This window comes from Triplophysa rosa, linkage group LG7 (genome assembly GCF_024868665.1).
Source record: "Triplophysa rosa linkage group LG7, Trosa_1v2, whole genome shotgun sequence".
Taxonomy (NCBI): Eukaryota; Metazoa; Chordata; class Actinopteri; order Cypriniformes; family Nemacheilidae; genus Triplophysa; species Triplophysa rosa.
In genome coordinates, this window is record NC_079896.1 from 17,700,689 (window position 1) to 17,717,892 (window position 17,204).

The following is a 17,204-nucleotide window of genomic DNA, read 5'->3' on the forward strand; positions in this document are numbered from 1 at the left end:
CGGTATAAATGTGGACGACGTTAAAATTCTTCTGCAGAGCGAAGACATTTCAGATCATTATCTGGTTTTATGTTTGCTTCACTGGCCTATGCAAATCAAACTCCTTGTTACAAATACGGTAGAACAATAACTTCAACTACCAAAGGTGCGTTTCTCGATAATCTGCCTGAATTGTCTCAAATCTCTAGCATGAGTAATAACGTTGAAGATCTTGACATTACAACTGAAAATTTTAACTCCACTTTCTCGGAAATGCTAGACACAGTTGCTCCTCTGCGCTTAAAGAAGATTAAAAATGGAGCGCATCTTTAAGAAAACTAAATTAGAGGTATTTCGTACAGCATGGAAGGATAGTATTTGAAAATACAGGAAAGACCTAATAACTTCTAGATCCGCCTACTTTTCATCACTAATAGAAGAAAACTAGCACAACCGTAGGTTTTTATTTAATACAGTGGCTAAATTAACAAAAAAATAAATCGTCAGCGACTTCTGATTCTGGATATCAGCACAGCAGTGATGAATTTATGAACCACTTCACAAAATGTGTGCTAACTGTTTCTCTTTTTAAGCGAGTATACTACGATTCATCGAGCAACCTTGGTAAATTGGAATTGCACTTCAAATCCGGTGAGTTATGGCTTCTATTCCTATTATTGTTACTTGCACCTCATGTCATATGTTTAGCTTAGCCTTCTCTGTCAGCTGCGAGGGTTATATATGCGATAAATGCAGGGAAATAGTTTGGCTGACAGAGAAGATCTTCGAATTAGAGTCTCGCATCCAATCTTTATCTGAGGATAGTAAGAGTTTAACGACGATAGAAAACACTTTGGATGCGAGCAACATTAGCGCACACAGCTCGGTTCCGGTTGAAAATCCCCCGCAGCTGGGAAACTTCGTGACTGTGAGACGGCGTAGTCGCAGGACAAAACATCACTCGACCGTTCCGATTACAGTCTCGAACAGGTTTGCCCCGCTCAGTGACGCACCGACTGAGAAACCTGCTGAAAGTGCCCTAGTTATCGGTGATTCTATTGTTCGGAACGTTAACATAGAGGCACCAGCCACCATAGTCAAATGTTTACCGGGAGCCAGAGCGCCTGACATCAAGTCAAATTTAAATGTGCTGGCTAAGGCTAATCGTAAATTCAGTAAGATTGTCATTCACGTCGGCACAAATGATGTTCGACTCCGTCAATCGGAGATCACAAAAGATAACATTAAAGAGGTGTGTGAGCTCGCAAGCATGATGTCAGACACTGTAATATTCTCTGGCCCCCTCACTGCTTATCGTGGTGATGAGATTTATAGCAGATTATCATCACTAAATGGCTGGTTGTCTGAGTGGTGCCTGCAGAATGATATAGTTTTTATAAATAACTGGAAGAGTTTTGAGGGCAGACCTGACCTGTTGAAACGAGATGGTCTCCATCCCTCCTGGGCTGGGGCTTCCATCCTGTCTAGAAATATGGCAAAAAGTCTTAATAATGCTAATGCTAAAGCTTGACTCGCTGGGGCCAAAAATAAATCGTCAGTGACTTCTGATCCTGTATATCAGCATAGCAGTGATGAATTTATGAACTACTTCACATATAAAATCCAAGATATTAGATAAAAAATTATAACAATGCAATCAGAAGTGAAACCCGCTGAACAAACTAACTACAGCGCCCTTAAGGAGATAATGCAATTATTTTATTCCGTAGATCAAGATGAGCTGTCTAAAATCATTAGATCATCTAAATCAACAACATGCATGCTAGACCCTATACCTACAAATCTACTGAAAGAGATGCTCCCAGAAATTATAGATCCTCTTCTTAGCATTATTAACTCATCTCTGACACTATGACATTTGCCTAAAGCAAATGTCATAGACCGAGTTTGTATCTCGTTATTGGTGCTGCTAGACCTTAGTGCTACATTCGACACCATTGACCACAGCACACTCCTACATAGACTTAAAAATGACGTTGGCATTAGGGGAATAGCTTTGAAATGGTTTAAATCATATTTATCCGACCGTTTTCAATTTGTAGCAATAAACAATGAGGTGTCACGCAAATCGCAAGTCTAGTACGGTGTACCACAGGGCTCAGTCTTAGGGCCTCTACTCTTTGCAGTATACATGGTACCTCTAGGACAGTGGTCACCAACCCTGTTCCTGGAGATCGACCGTCCTGCAGACTGCAGCTCCAATCCTGCTTCAGCACACCTGTCTGTAATTATCAAGCAAACCTGAACACCTTGATTAGATAGTTCAGGGGGTTAGAGCTGAAATCTGCAGGACGGTCGATCTCCAGGAGCAAGGTTGGTGACCACTGCTCTAGGAGATATTATAAAACGACATGGAGTTAGTTTTCACTGTTATGCTGATGATAATCAACTTTATATTTCCTCGAAGCCTCATGAAACGCAGCAGTTCAATCGAATAATGGAATGCATAATCGATGGATGAGTAACAACTTTTTATTACTGAACTCGGACAAAACAGAAGTGTTACTTATTGGACCAAAAACCGGCATACGTAACAACCAAGAATACTGCTCATCTATTGACAGATGTTGCATAAAACCCATTAAAAAAATCCTTAGCTCTGTATACTGTGATAGGCTATGTGAGACCAATTTTATTTTGTTGCACTTATGCTTTTTGTTGTCCTTATGTTGTTCCAATTGCTTCCATTGTTTTCCTCATCTGTAAATCGCTTTGGATAAAAGCGTCTGCTAAATGACTAAATGTGATTCTGTTTCCTGTTTCCTGCATAGCTGCCGGCGGCTTGTTTATATCAGTGCACTTACACTTCGCTCTAATATTAGTGTATTTCATTATCATTAATTATTATTCTCATTGCTAACTTATCCTGATATCTCAATAACCCTGTTCTTGTTATTTACTTGAAGATTCCAAACCAAAAGTGATAGTTAACTTAACGCCGTTAGCATAGCAATAGCGTGTTAGCTTGCTTTCTGTTTACACTGTGGCATATCATCTTGCCTCTGGTTTGTCTTGTGTGCTAACTGTTTCTCTTTTTAAGTGAGTATACTACGATTCATCGAGCAACATTGTTAAGTTGGAATTGCACTTCAAATCCGGTGAGTTATGGCTTCTATTCCTATTATTGTTACTTGCACCTCATGTCATAATAGTTTGGCTGACAGAGAAGATCTTCGAATTAGAGTCTCGCATCCAATCTTTATCTGAGGATAGTAAGAGTTTAACGACGATAGAAAACACTTTGGATGCAAGTAACATTAGCGCACACAGCTCGGTACCGGTTGAAAATCCCCCGCAGCTGGGAAACTTTGTGACTGTGAGACGGCGTAGTCCCAGGACAAAACATCACTCAACCGTTCCGATTACAGTCTCGAACAGGTTTGCCCCGCTCAGTGATGCACCGACTGAGAAACCTGCTGAAAGTGCCCTAGTTATCGGTGATTCTATTGTTCGGAATGTTAACATAGAGGCACCAGCCACCATAGTCCAATGTTTACCGGGAGCCAGATCGCCTGACATCAAGTCAAATTTAAATGCACTGTCNCAAATAAAACTCATTGTTACAAATATGGTAGAACAATAACTTCAACTACCAAAGATGCGTTTCTCGATAATCTGCCCGAATTGTCTCAAATCATGAGAAATAACGTTGAAGATCTTGACATTACCACTGAAAATTTTAATTCCACCTTCTCGGTAACGCTAGACAAAGTTGCTCCACTACGTTTAAAGAAGATTAAAAATGGCAGCCCCACACCGTGGTATAATGAACACACTCAGGCTCTAAAGAAAGCGGCCCGAAAAATGGAGCGCAACTTTAAGAAAACTAAATTAGAGGTATTTCGTACAGCATGGAAGGATAGTATTCGAAAATACAGGAAAGCCCTAATAACTTCTAGATCCGCCTACTTTTCATCACTAATAGAAGAAAACCAGCACAACCCTAGGTTTTTATTTAACACGGTGGCTAAATTAACAAAAAATAAATCGTCAGTGACTTCTGATCCTGTATATCAGCATAGCAGTGATGAATTTATGAACTACTTCACATATAAAATCCAAGATATTAGATAAAAAATTATAACAATGCAATCAGAAGTGAAACCCGCTGAACAAACTAACTACAGCGCCCTTAAGGAGATAATGCAATTATTTTATACCGTAGATCAAGATGAGCTGTTTAAAATTATTAGATCAACAACATGCATGCTGGACCCTATACCTACAAATCTACTGAATGAGATGCTCCCAGAAATTATAGATCCTATTCTTGATATTATTAACTCATCTCTGACATTAGGACATGTGCCTAAAGCATATAATGTGGCTGTTATAAGGCCCCTTGTCAAAAAACCCCAACTCGACCCTAGAGAACTAAGGAACTACAGGCCTATATCGAATCTACCTTTCATATCTAAAGTTCTGGAAAAAGTAGTTTCAACTCAATTACGCTCCTTCCTCCAAAGGAATGACATCAATGAAGAATTCCAGTCTGGATTTAGAGCATGTCACAGTACATAGACTGCTTTGATCAGAGTTACAAATGATCTGCTACTGGCATCTGACCGAGGTTGTATCTCGTTATTGGTGCTGATAGACCTTAGTGCTGCATTCGATACCATTGACCACAGCACACTCCTACATAGACTCGAAAATTACGTCAGCATTAAAGAAATAGCTTTGAAATGGTTTAAATCTTATTTATCCGACCGTTTTCAATTTGTAGCAATAAACAATGAGGTGTCACACAAATTGCAAGTCCAGTATGGTATACCACAGGGCTCAGTCTTAGGGCCTCTGCTCTTCGCATTATACATGCAACCTCTAGGAGATATAATAAAGCGACACAGAGTTAGCTTTCACTGTTATGCTGATGATACTCAACTTTATATTTCCTCGAAGCCTCATGAAACACAGCAGTTCCATCGAATAATGGAATGCACAGTCGACATAAAAAACTGGATGAGTAACAACTTTTTATTACTGAACTCGGACAAAACGGAAGTGTTACTTATTGGACCGAAAACTGCTATAAGTAACAACCAAGAATACTGTTTAACTATTGACGGATGTTCCATAAAACCCTCGTCGTCAGCAAAGAATCTTGGCGTTCTATTCGATAGTAATCTGTCATTTGAGAGCCACGTCGCCAACACCTGTAAAATTGCGTTTTTCCATTTTAAGAATATATCTAAACTACGTCATATGCTGTCAATCTCAGATGCAGAGAAGTTAATTCATGCATTCATGACATCAAGACTAGATTACTGTAATGCACTGTTAGGTGGTTGCCCTGCAGGCTTATTACAAAAACTCCAATTGGTCCAAAACGCGGCAGCTCGAGTTCTTACACGTACAAAAAAGTATGAACATATTAGCCCGGTTCTGTCAACCTTGCACTGGTTACCTATAAAGCATCGCGTTAACTTTAAAATCTTGCTTATTACCTATAAAGCCTTACATGGTTTAGCTCCTCAGTACTTGAATGAACTCCTTTTGTATTACAGTCCTTCACGTGCATTACGCTCTCAGGCGTCCTGTCAGTTGGTAATACCTAGAATTTCAAAATCAAGTGCAGGTGGTAGATCCTTTTCCTATCTAGCGCCTAAACTTTGGAATAGTCTTCCCTGCACTGTCCGGGAGGCAGACACACTCTGTCAGTTTAAATCTAGACTAAAGACGCATCTTTTTAATCTTGCATACACTACTCTTCCATAATATAAATCTTCAGAGGGTTTAGGCTGCATTAGTTAGATCAACCGGAACCAAAAACACAACTGATGTACTTGTTGCATCAAAGAGTACAGAACAGTACTCTACTCTCAGCCAGTCTTGTCTCATTGTTCCAAGGTTACCACAGCGAGCAGGATGCAGTTCATGGCCTGACCTGATGGTAGAGCGGAGAATGGGAAGTGGGGACCTGACAAGAGCTGAGATGATAGAGCTGGATAAAGAAGGACGCGGTCTCTTGACATGTCTTCACCACAAAACTTCAAATGCTATTAGATTATTAATGATAATCTTAAACTATAATTTATTTTATTATTAAGTTTATTTATTTTATTTAGCCTTGTTGTGCAAGTTCTCTGGAGCTTGTGCAGAGGCAGCAGCTTTTGCCAGAGGGGAACTGGAATCCCCTGGTTGGGCCTGGGTTCTCCTGAGGTTTTTTTTCTCGATTAGAGTTTTGGGTTCCTCGCCACCGTTTGCATACTGTTTTTGCACTATCTGCCTGACCGGGGGGGCTGCTTTAGAATCTTAAAGTTTTACTTAATTAATATTGCATATAGGAATTTATTATCTGTTATATTTGACCTGTGCTTCTCTCTCCTTTATCCTAAATGTGTGCTCTCACTGAGCGTGTGTGTGTGTGTGTGTGTTGTGTGTGTGTGCGTGCGCATCCGTGTCTGTGTGTGTTGGTGCGTGTTGTGTGTGTGGAGTGTTTTGTGTGTGGGTGTGTCTGTCTTCTGTGTTTCAACCTTTTCTTGTTTTTGCAGGTACAACTTTGATTGTTTTGCTTGTAGTCAAAGTGTCTCATGTGCAGCTGCTTTGTAACAATGAAAATTGTAAAAGCGCTATATAAATAAAGTTGAGTTGAGTTGAGTTAATCTATCATTTGAGAGCCATGTCGCCAACACCTGTAAAATTGCATTTTCCATTTTAAGAATATACTGTATCTAAACTACGTCATATGCTGTCACTATCAGATGCAGAGAAGTTAATTAATGCATTCATGCCATCAAGACTAGATTACTGTAACGCACTATTAGGTGGTTGCCCAGCAGGCTTATTACAAAAACTCCAACTGGTCCAAAACGCGGCAGCTCGAGTTCTAACATGTAAAAAATAGCATGTTAGCCCGGTTCTGTCAACCTTGCACTGGTTACCTATAAAGCATCGCGTTAACTTTAAAATCTTGCTTATTACCTGTAAAGCCTTACATGGTTTAGCTCCTCAGTACCTGAGTGAACATCTCTTGTCTTACAGTCCTTCACGTGCACTACGCTCTCAGGCTCTTCTAATACCTAGAATTTCAAAATCAAGTGCAGGTGGTAGATCCTTTTCCTATCTAGCTCCTAAACTCTGGAACAGTCTTCCCTGCACTGTCCGGGAGGCAGACACACTGTCAGTTTAAATCTAGACTAAAGACGCATCTTTTTACTCTTGCATACACTACACTTTCATAATATAAATACTCTGAGGGTTTAGGCTGCATTATTTAGATCAACCGGAACCAGGAGCACTTCCAAAAACAAATGATGTACTTGTTGTATCAAAAAGTGCAGAACAGTACTCTACTCTCAGCTGGCTTGTCTCATTGTTCCTAAGTTACCACAGCGAGCAGGATGCAATTCATCATGGAGTCTTCATTACAACATTTCAACTGCTACTAGATTATTAATGATAATCTTAAACCTATAATTGACCTTATTACCAAGTTTTTTATTTTATTTTTTTTATTTAGCCTAGTTTCGCAAGCACTGTCGAGCTTGTGCAGAGGCTGCAGCTTTTCTCAGAGGGGAACTGGAATCCCCTGGTTGGGTCTGTTTTTTTTTTCTCCATTGGAGTTTTGGGTTCCTCGCCACAGTTTGCCTGGCCGGGTGGGCTTCTTTATTTATTTATTTTAAAATTTTACTTAATTAATATTACATATAGGAATTAATAGTCTGTTTAATATTTGACTTGTGTTTCTCTCTCCCTTACCTTAAATTTGTGCTTTAAATGTTTTGCTTATAGTCAATATGTTTTATGTACAGCTGCTTTGTAACAATGAAAATTGTAAAAAAAAGCGCTATATAAATAAAGTTGACTTGACAAGTCATTCATAAGACAACTGATGGCACCTGTAATAATAGCAACTAGTTTCTCAATTAACCATTTGATTGTTAATCATAAATAATAAACATATAATAATATTTTATGTGACATGCAGTCGACAGTAATTGCTGCTGCTCAACGCAAGTTTACACTATTACACTAATATAGTGGCATTAGAATGTAATGTATAACACTGAAATGCATTATTATTATTTTGTCCATGCACAACCAACAAACATAACATAGGCTGAAAGTACCAAGCTAACATGGGGCTGCTGCTTGGTATAATAGTATTTAGCCTAGGCTACTAACACGAAGACCAAAACTTAAACTCTTAAAAATTAAAACAATTTATGCAATAGATAGATGGAAATCCTGCAGCCTGCACGTTTCTTACCTTGACCACCTTCTTCCAATTTTCTGTTCCGCTCTCAACAACATGTCTGGGCAAACTACTGAGTAGGCACCAATCAGAGGCCGCATTTTTATGATGTCATCACGTAGACTTCTTACAGATTATTTTGCAGTATTTTGAAACTACAAAAATACAAACACTGAAGTATTTTGATACAAAATATGATGCCATTTTCATCAACCCAATCAAATATAAAATACAAAATACTATTTTGTATTTAAAATACGTATTTTAAATACACATATCATAAATACTGCCCAGTCCTGGCTGTATCTCCAGATAGTGCCTGAGTGCACGTTCTTTGATACTCCTAGGTTGTTGGTTCGAATCGCAAGTGAAGCATGTGATATGTTTATATTGAAAGTCTAGGTTTCATTCTCACCTGTTCTTCTCAACTTTGCCGTTTTTCGCGTACGTTCCCTTTCTGCCATTTTCACTCCCTATGCTGCACCTTGATTAGTTGTTCATATGGCTACGTACAGCTCTGATACATCTCCTCGGGAGTCAAGGTGCGTCATGCCAGCTCTGTGGTGTGATTTGCTAAACCACGTGCCTGGAGTCTTTGGGGTTGTTGGTTTGAATCGCATGTGGAGTGTGTATTATGTTTATACGTTAACTCTAGTTTCGATCTCAACTGTTCTTATCAACAAGTCCGTATTTCACGTACGTTCCGTTTCAGCCATCTTCGCTCACGTGGCTCGGCTCTGCGCTGCACTTCGGCGCCTTCGGGGGCTTGGCCCAGTATCGCTGCTTACAGCTACATTTTTTTGCAGAATTATTTCTGTAATATATGCTGTGATATAGGAATACATCTTATTGCAGTTGTATGTTTATTAATAATATATATGTTTATGTATTTATATGTGTACATTTGAGTGGTGGACTAATGAAATGTACTTATCTGTAGAATGGTATGGAGTCAAGCCTCTTAATGGCGCCAGAGTGCAGTATAATATAGTCTAGTGTGCTGCTTGTGCAGAGATGGTCAGATCTCTTAGATTTAGTTGATTGTGCCAGACTTTATTTTATATTTTTTGTTTTGTCTTTTTATCTATTGCTCATATCACTGTGGGGACTCACACTGAATGGCACCAATAAAATTCACCTTAAAACTTGTCCAGCAGTTTCCCTTGTCACTTGTGGCCATCATCCACCAGGAGCATTTTAACACTTACCATCCATAATCTAGCCCGCACTGGTGGGGGTAGGTTTCGGACCTGGATAATACCAGCTTGATCAACGTCCAGATCACATCTTGCCAAGTCAACAGCATCAGACATATCCTGATCCCTTGAGAACACACATCAAGATCATCATTAAACAGATGAAGTTATACAGATGGAAGAGAAAGAATATGCAGATATGTCTTATGTGAGCGTAAAAGGTTAGGAAACAAAACATATGTTTAACAGCATATTAGATCTGTGCCCCTTACGGGATTGGCCCATGTCAATGTTTGAAGCTCTGAAAGCTCTCCTCGGGATCCTTGGTAAAGCATGTCAACTGAGTGACACACCTGATAAGCCGCAAGCCTCGAGTCTCTGAGGTTGTTGATTCAAATCTCGTGTTGTGCATTTATTTACAATTCGATTTATGTGTGCTTTATTGGCATGACAAAATGTACATTCATATTGCCAAAGCATTTGCAGCTGGGCTGCGTTCAAATAGTGCAAGTATGTAAACAAACGAAAATAATGATAATTATAGAAATAAAATAAAATAAAATAAAATGTGTTGTATGAAGTGCAATATGACAACTCTGATGTCAAACAACTCTGCTTGAGCCAACAAATATAATAATGTTAATCAAATACCATTATGTTGATTTCTTCATATGTTATAAGCATTTTAAAAAATTTCATTATATCTATTGACCAAAAGGGGACGCTGGCCTATAACTTTACAAGTCCTATCAGAACTTGACTTTGATGAACCTTGCCAAGTTTCGTCACGATATGTTATTGGGTTTGTAAAATACAGCATTTTAGAACAAAATTCAAAAGGGGCGACGTCCACAACGGACGAATGAGGAACATTGGGTGTGGTTCAACTCGCCATGACTCAAGGAATCAAACAAGACGACTCTTATGATTTTACACCAAAGTATTCAAAAGTTATAATCAAAAATATCCATTTTTTATATCACTGGACCAGTAGGTATGTTACCACAGGTCATGACTGCGATGACATGTACCAAGTTTTGTGTTGATAGACAAAAGTTTGGCAAAGATACAGCATCAAATCCATATTGGCGTGCTCGTCATCACATTCGTAGACACGCTATACGAGAACAGATTGGCCTATCGAAAATATTATAATAATTTTTTGTCTGCAATGTCTCTAGATGCTGCATACCAAATTTCGTGCAAATTCGGGAAACCTTCTAGGAGTTCGAAAAATTCAAAATGGCAGGAAAATTTTCATGACGGAAAATGATGTCATATAATGCATGAGCCAAGGGTTCAGAGGAAAACATAATTTTGTTTCTAGGATGTACGGTTCAAAAGTTAAAGGCAAAAACGTATGTGGAAGTTCGGACTGTTGGTGGCGCTTCGCGCTCGAACCACTAATAAAAATAATAACAAAAAACTGAGCAAATACAATAGGGTTTCAACACTTTGCGATCGAACCCCTAATAAAACAGACAATTACAATAGGGTTTCAGAGCTACGCGCTCGAACTCTTAATAATAATAGCACTAACAGAAGCAATAGGTGTCTTCCCCACTTTGTGACGGACAAGAAGTATAGTGGAATATGACAACTCTGATATCAAACAACATGTCTTGACCCAACAAATATACAGTGGTAAGAAAAAGTATGTGAACCTTGTGGAATTTCATTGTTTTCTGAATAAATTTGTCATAAAATGTGATCTTATCTTCATCTAAGTCAAGGGTATTGACAAACATAATGTGTCTAAAAATAATAAAACAAAAAAAATCTGATCTTTCACGTCTTTATTGAACACACTCATTCAACATTCAAAATGGCAGTGGAAAAAGTGAAACCTTAGAATTAATAACTGGTTGACCCCCCTAGCAGCAATAACCTCAACCAGGCGCTTCCTGTAGCTGTGGATCAGACCTGCACATCGTTGAGGAGGAATTTTAACCCATACTCCCTGGCAGAACTGCTTTAGCTCTGTCATATTCTTTGGACGTCCCATGTGTATGGCCCTCTTCAAGTCAATCCATAGCATCTCTATTGGGTTGAGGTCTGGGCTCTGACTTGGCCACTCCAAAAGGCGGATTTTGTATTTCTTGAAGCCATTCTGTTGTGGACTTGCTCCGGTGTTTTGGGTTGTTGTTCTGTTGCATCACCCACCTTCTACACAGTTTCAGCTGACGTACAGACATTCTCACATTATCCTGAAGAATTCTGATATACTTGGGAATTCATCTTCCCCTCAATGATTCCAAGCTGGCCAGGCCCTGATGCAGCAAAGCAGGCCCAAATCATGATGTTTCCTCCACTATACTTTACAGTTGGGATGATGTTTTCATAATGATATGCCGTGCCCTTTCTATGCCAGATGTAGTGCTGTGTGTTTTTCTAAAATAGTTCAATCTTAGCTTCATCAGTCCACAAAACATTTTGCCAATACCGCTTTGGAGTGTCAATGTGCTCTTTTGCAAACTTCAGGCGTGCAGCAATGTTCTTTTTAGTAAGCAATGGCTTCCTTCGTGGTGTCCTGCCGTGAATACCCTGCTTGTTCAGTGTTTTATGTATTGTAGACTCATGAACAGAGATGTCAGCAAGTTCCAATGATGCCTTCAAATCTTTGGCTGTCATTCGGGGTTGTTTCTTTACCTCATTGATGAGTCTTTGTTGTGCTCGTGTTGTCATTTTGACTGGGCGCCCGCTTCTTGGTAGAGTAGCAACAGTCCCAAAGTGTCTCAATTTGTAGATTGTTTGCCTAACTGTAGACTGGTGAATTTCTAAAGTCTTTGAAACAACTTTGTAACCCTTGCCAGCTTTATGTAAATCAACAATTCTTGATCGTAGATCCTCTGAAAGCTCTTTTTGGCGAGGCATGACTCACTGAAGCGTGTTCTTCTGGTGCAGAGCAAACTCCAAAAGTTTGAGGGGTTTTCATCAGTTAAAGTAGCTGTAGTCCAACCTTATTATCTTAACGAGACTCCAGGTGTACTAAAACCTGACTCCAATTAGCTTTTTTGAAGTCATTAACTCAAGGGTTTACATACTTTTTCCACAAGCACAACAGGTTTTTTTTGGTTGTTCTCAATAAAGACATGAAAGATCAAAAAATGTTGTGTTATTATTTTAGACACATTTTGTCAATACCCTTGACTTAGATGAAGATCAGATCACATTTTATGACAAATTTATTCAGAAAACCATGAAATTCCAAAAGGTTCACATACTTTTTCTTGCCACTGTATTAATGTTAATCATATACCATTATGTTGATTTCTTCGTATAAGCATTTTATTAAATTTCATTATATATCTTGACCACTAGGGGGGGCGCTGGCCTATAACTTTTCAAGCCCTCTTAGAACAGGGCCTTGATGAACCATTCCAAGTTTCGTAGCGATACGTTATTGCGTTCCAAAATTCCAAATGGGTGACGCCCGCAATGGCAGACCATGTAAATATTTTGGACATTCCAGATTATCACATTTTGAAAACCAATTTTAAGAACACAGGAAAGGCAGCACACAAGAAATTTGCTTATACATTTTGACCATTAGGTGGCGCTGCCACAACATTTCTATGGGGCGAACAAGATGTGCCAATGATGATACGTACAAACTTTTTGTTTTTCAGTGTCAATTTTGAAGTCGAACAGAGCCTATTTAATGTTTTGTTTATAGGCCACCAGGTGGCACAGCCCTTTCACCTTTTTTTGTGTGTTCTCAGACTGTGCCCAGAAATCAACGTGTAAAATTTGGTTAAGATATCTCATTTCGTTTAGAAGTTATAAGCATATACACTCAGAAAAGCAAAAAAATTCGGCAACTTACCACGCAAATTTTTACATTTGGCCTGTGACAAATAGTAAACCACTAAATGTTCTGGGTTTCCTACTCTGGTTTCGTCTCGATCAGAGTAATGGTTGCAAAGCACAATGCACATTGTAGTGTTGTCAAAAATATCGATATTTCGATACGTATCGATACTGAAAAATCTGAAACGGTTCCAATAGGCATGTCCTATGTATCGATACCAGCTGCGCGTTCTCTCGCTCTCTTTTTTCCAACAATGAGTTGACACACACTGCACGTGAACGCAGTGACAACAGAGCCCCGCCTCCTCTCACAAACTTGACTTGTTTGTGGCAGTAATGTTCAAAAAGATGGCCAGTACAGAGTCTCAGTAACACATCTGGTGCTTGGTGCACGCTCGTTTATACGTTTCACATGTAGCGCTCTATGTATGTGCACTGATCCATAATTTAATCCACTCGTTTCATTCACCCTGGTTAAACATGGTTTATGTTAGAAATATGGCCAGTACTAGGGATGCACCGATCCGATACTCTGGTTCGGAACTGGGGCCGATACGGGTCTTTTTTGCTGGATCGGGTATCAGACTGACGGGTTCCATTCAAATCCGATCCGTTGCGTTACCCGTGGATGTTACTCTTAAGCTTCAAAAAGGATTAACTATCATGAAACCACTGTAAAAGTTTTCATGCACTTTATTACACGTCATGTATTTCGATAGCTTTATGCGAGGAATAAACCAATGTAGCATACCTAAGAAAATCTGACCTCCGCTGGTGCTGTCATCTGTCAATCTTCATCCAGCATGCATAACAATCAGGACATAACTCGTTCCAATGTTTTCATTATTCTTCATAATCACTAGATAATAGTCTATGGCTTTGTTTAAAATGCATTTTACCAGAGACTGTACTCGCTGAGTGTATAAGATTAAAGCACTGGAAGCGGTCTATGTTGTGCGTCATTCATACACAATAACTCTTTTTTTTTTTTAACTGTAAGATGTATGCAATGCACTGTGTTAAACACGTAACACATCTCTTCTCTTTGTGTTATAACTGTTTTGAACTTGTGGAGCAAAGATCCCCGCGACATCAGAAGGATCATCATCAGGACGCATCATAATAAGTCCAGGATGCTCGTGAGTGAAGCGGATGCATTAAGCACATCAGTCTGCGTCCACAATGTGCATGAGCGAGTCTGATCCACTCTGCATTGGAGACTTTTATACGGTGATAGTTGTGTGCAATAAACCGAGATAGTCGTATTTTACTCAAGTACAACAACAACATTTACTTAAATAGCACATTTAAGAAACAACAGATGTTGACCAAAGTGCTTCACAGTGAATAAAAATAAAATAAAACAAAAACAAACAATAAGACACATAAAAACAGAAAGATAAAAATAACAGTAGAAATGGATCAGGGAATGTTAAATGCCAATGTAAATAGATACATTTTTAAGGCCGATTTGAAGGTTGACAAAGATTGGGCAGATCTAATGTAAGCCGGAAGGCTGTTCCATAACTTAGGACCAGCGATTGCAAATGCAAGGTCACCTCTATTTTTAAGTCTAGATCTGGATATGTCAAGCAGGTCAGAGTCCATGGATCTAAGTGATCTAGAGTGAGAGAGAGTGGATGGAGTAACTCAGAGAGATACTGTGGGCCTTGGTTTCGTAAGGATTTAAAAACAAATAACAAAACTAAAATCAATCCGGTATTTAACCGGTAGCCAGTGGAGAGAAATCAGAACTGGTGTGATGTGTGAACTTTTACGCTTCCCTTTAAGGAGCCTCGTTCAGCGTTTTGAACTAATTGCAAATGTGAGACATGTCTGAGAAGCTTCAATATACAATGAGTTGCAATAGTCTAGACGAGATGTTATAAACGGATGCATTGCTATTTCAAAGTCCTTAGTAGACAGAAAAGGCTTTAACCTTGGCTAAGAGACGAAGGTGATAATAACAGGATTTGACCACAGTACCTATCTGCTTGTCAAATTTAAGATTGCTATCCAGCAATACTCCAAGATTCCGGACACAGGTTGTACTATAGGGAGGCAGAAAATCAAGATCGAGATCATGAACACTGCACTCATTTTAACCAAACAAGATAATTTCAGTCTTGCTCTCGTTACTAGAAAGCCAAAGTTTAACTTCACCTACAGTCTAAAATAGGCTTTAAGGCAGATCTGTCGTTGCGCTTTACAGGGAGATAGATTTGTGTGTTGCCAGTATACAGATGAAAAGATACAACAAATTTAGATAAAATAGAACCCAAAAGGGAGCATGTAGAGGTTAAACAGTAGTGGACCAAGAAAAGGACCCTGTGGTACACTGGATCTTAGGGGTAGGGTATAACAGAGGAAGAATAAGGCCCGAGGCGGACAGAGAAGCTCCTATTAGTTAAATAAGTGCGAAACCATCGTAGCACCACGGCCCGAAAACCCACGCATAGGGCTGTCACGATTATGAAATTTGATTGACGATTAATTGTCTAATAAATCATTGCGATTATGACGATTAATTGTCTGTTTTAGGGCTTTGACGATTATGACGATTAATTGTCTGTTTTTGAGCTTTGACATTTAATTCTCATACATTTTTGATTCAGCGATTGAAACGACCATATTGTTCTGAATACAAGACAATGTTTTTTTCTTGGAAATACATCGGAAAAAATTGGGTCATCATATATTTAAGGTTTAGGCTTATACCTGTCAATAATACAACCACCAAATACTTGTAAATTAAGAAAATTGATCAAGTGTGAATTGAAGCCACCATTAAAATGCTATCAGTCATAGAAAAGCTTCTAGTCTGTTTTTTTCTCACTTGCAAGACTACAATAAAATTTTACTTGTGTGTTAATGAAATTTTGGTAGACTGGTTTTCACACTGAGATTTGCTTAAATAATATTAAATTGTACTGCAGGTAATTTGTATATGTTTTAGTTTTTTTTTTAAGTGATTGTGTTGTGGTGGTACATTTTACAAGTATAACCACGCTTTAGTAACAATATACACACTAAAATATGCAATATGCAGATACACTACAGCTCCCCCTAGTGTCTTCTATAGAGATGTGCAATAATTGCAATGATCTGAAACCATCGCGATGAGGTCAAACAATCGCGATGAGACGATTATTTAATAATCGCGACAGCCCTACCCACGCATGCTTCTAAACGAGATACAAGAATATTGTGATCAATTAAATCAAATACAGAGCTAAGGTCTAGCAAGACCAAAGCCATGGATTTCCCAGTATCTGATGTAAGCATTATGTCATTCATAACTCTTAAAAGGGACTATTCTGTGCTGTGGCAGGCTTTAAAACCAGACTGAAATATGTCATGAATAGGGTTGGGTACCAAAACCCTACCTATATGACCGGTATGTACCGGACTGAATCAGAACGCGAATTTCGGTGCCTCATTTCGGTGCCACTTAAATGCCTGAACTGATAAATATTTGTCCTCTGGTGCTATGAGTCATGACACAGACGTAAAGAAGCATTAGATTCATAAACACGCATGATCGCTGTTTAAATTTAAATACTGTTTTCATGGGGTGTCAGAATGATCGGGGAAAAAAAAATCCTGAATGAGAAAACTCACGTGAACGTCGGAAAGCTTTGATGATACAAATCCAATACATCTTTGTAGCAGTGTTACTGTCCAATTTGTTTTCACATTTCATATTAAAAGCACAAATCGCGAGAAGTGCGTGAATGCAGCAAATACAACACTTGCTCTGACTGCAGTGCAGCAGGTGGTCTAACGTTACCGTTAGCTTAGCTAGCTACATTAATGCGCTAAAGTTAAAATGCCTAAAACTAAACGCTCTAAAGTGTGGCTATATTTCACACGAAAGAATTCCGAAACCGCGACGTGCAGCAAATGTTTTGCAACGGTTGCGTGTAAAGGGGGAAACACGTCAAACCCAATGAAACATTCGAGGGCACACGGAATAAACTTGAAAGCTTTCGGACATCAGC

The 17,204-nt window shown here is 39.0% G+C and overlaps 2 protein-coding genes across 4 annotated transcripts in view; one reads left to right on the forward strand and one right to left on the reverse strand.

Annotated features, from left to right (window-relative positions):
• Window positions 1-17,204, reverse strand: part of tbc1d23 (TBC1 domain family, member 23) — a 521,932-nt gene that overhangs the window by 487,880 nt on the left and 16,848 nt on the right. For all 3 annotated transcript variants that reach the window (XM_057337199.1, XM_057337198.1, XM_057337197.1), the window contains exon 2: window positions 9,406-9,520. In XM_057337199.1, coding sequence (XP_057193182.1) covers window positions 9,406-9,520 — 115 coding nt within the window. The remainder of the gene's footprint in view (window positions 1-9,405; window positions 9,521-17,204) is intronic.
• LOC130556325 (uncharacterized) lies at window positions 672-1,822 on the forward strand. The gene has a single exon (XM_057337211.1). It carries the CDS (start codon window positions 680-682, stop codon window positions 1,508-1,510), a length of 831 nt encoding a protein of 276 aa, XP_057193194.1. The 5' UTR covers window positions 672-679; the 3' UTR covers window positions 1,511-1,822.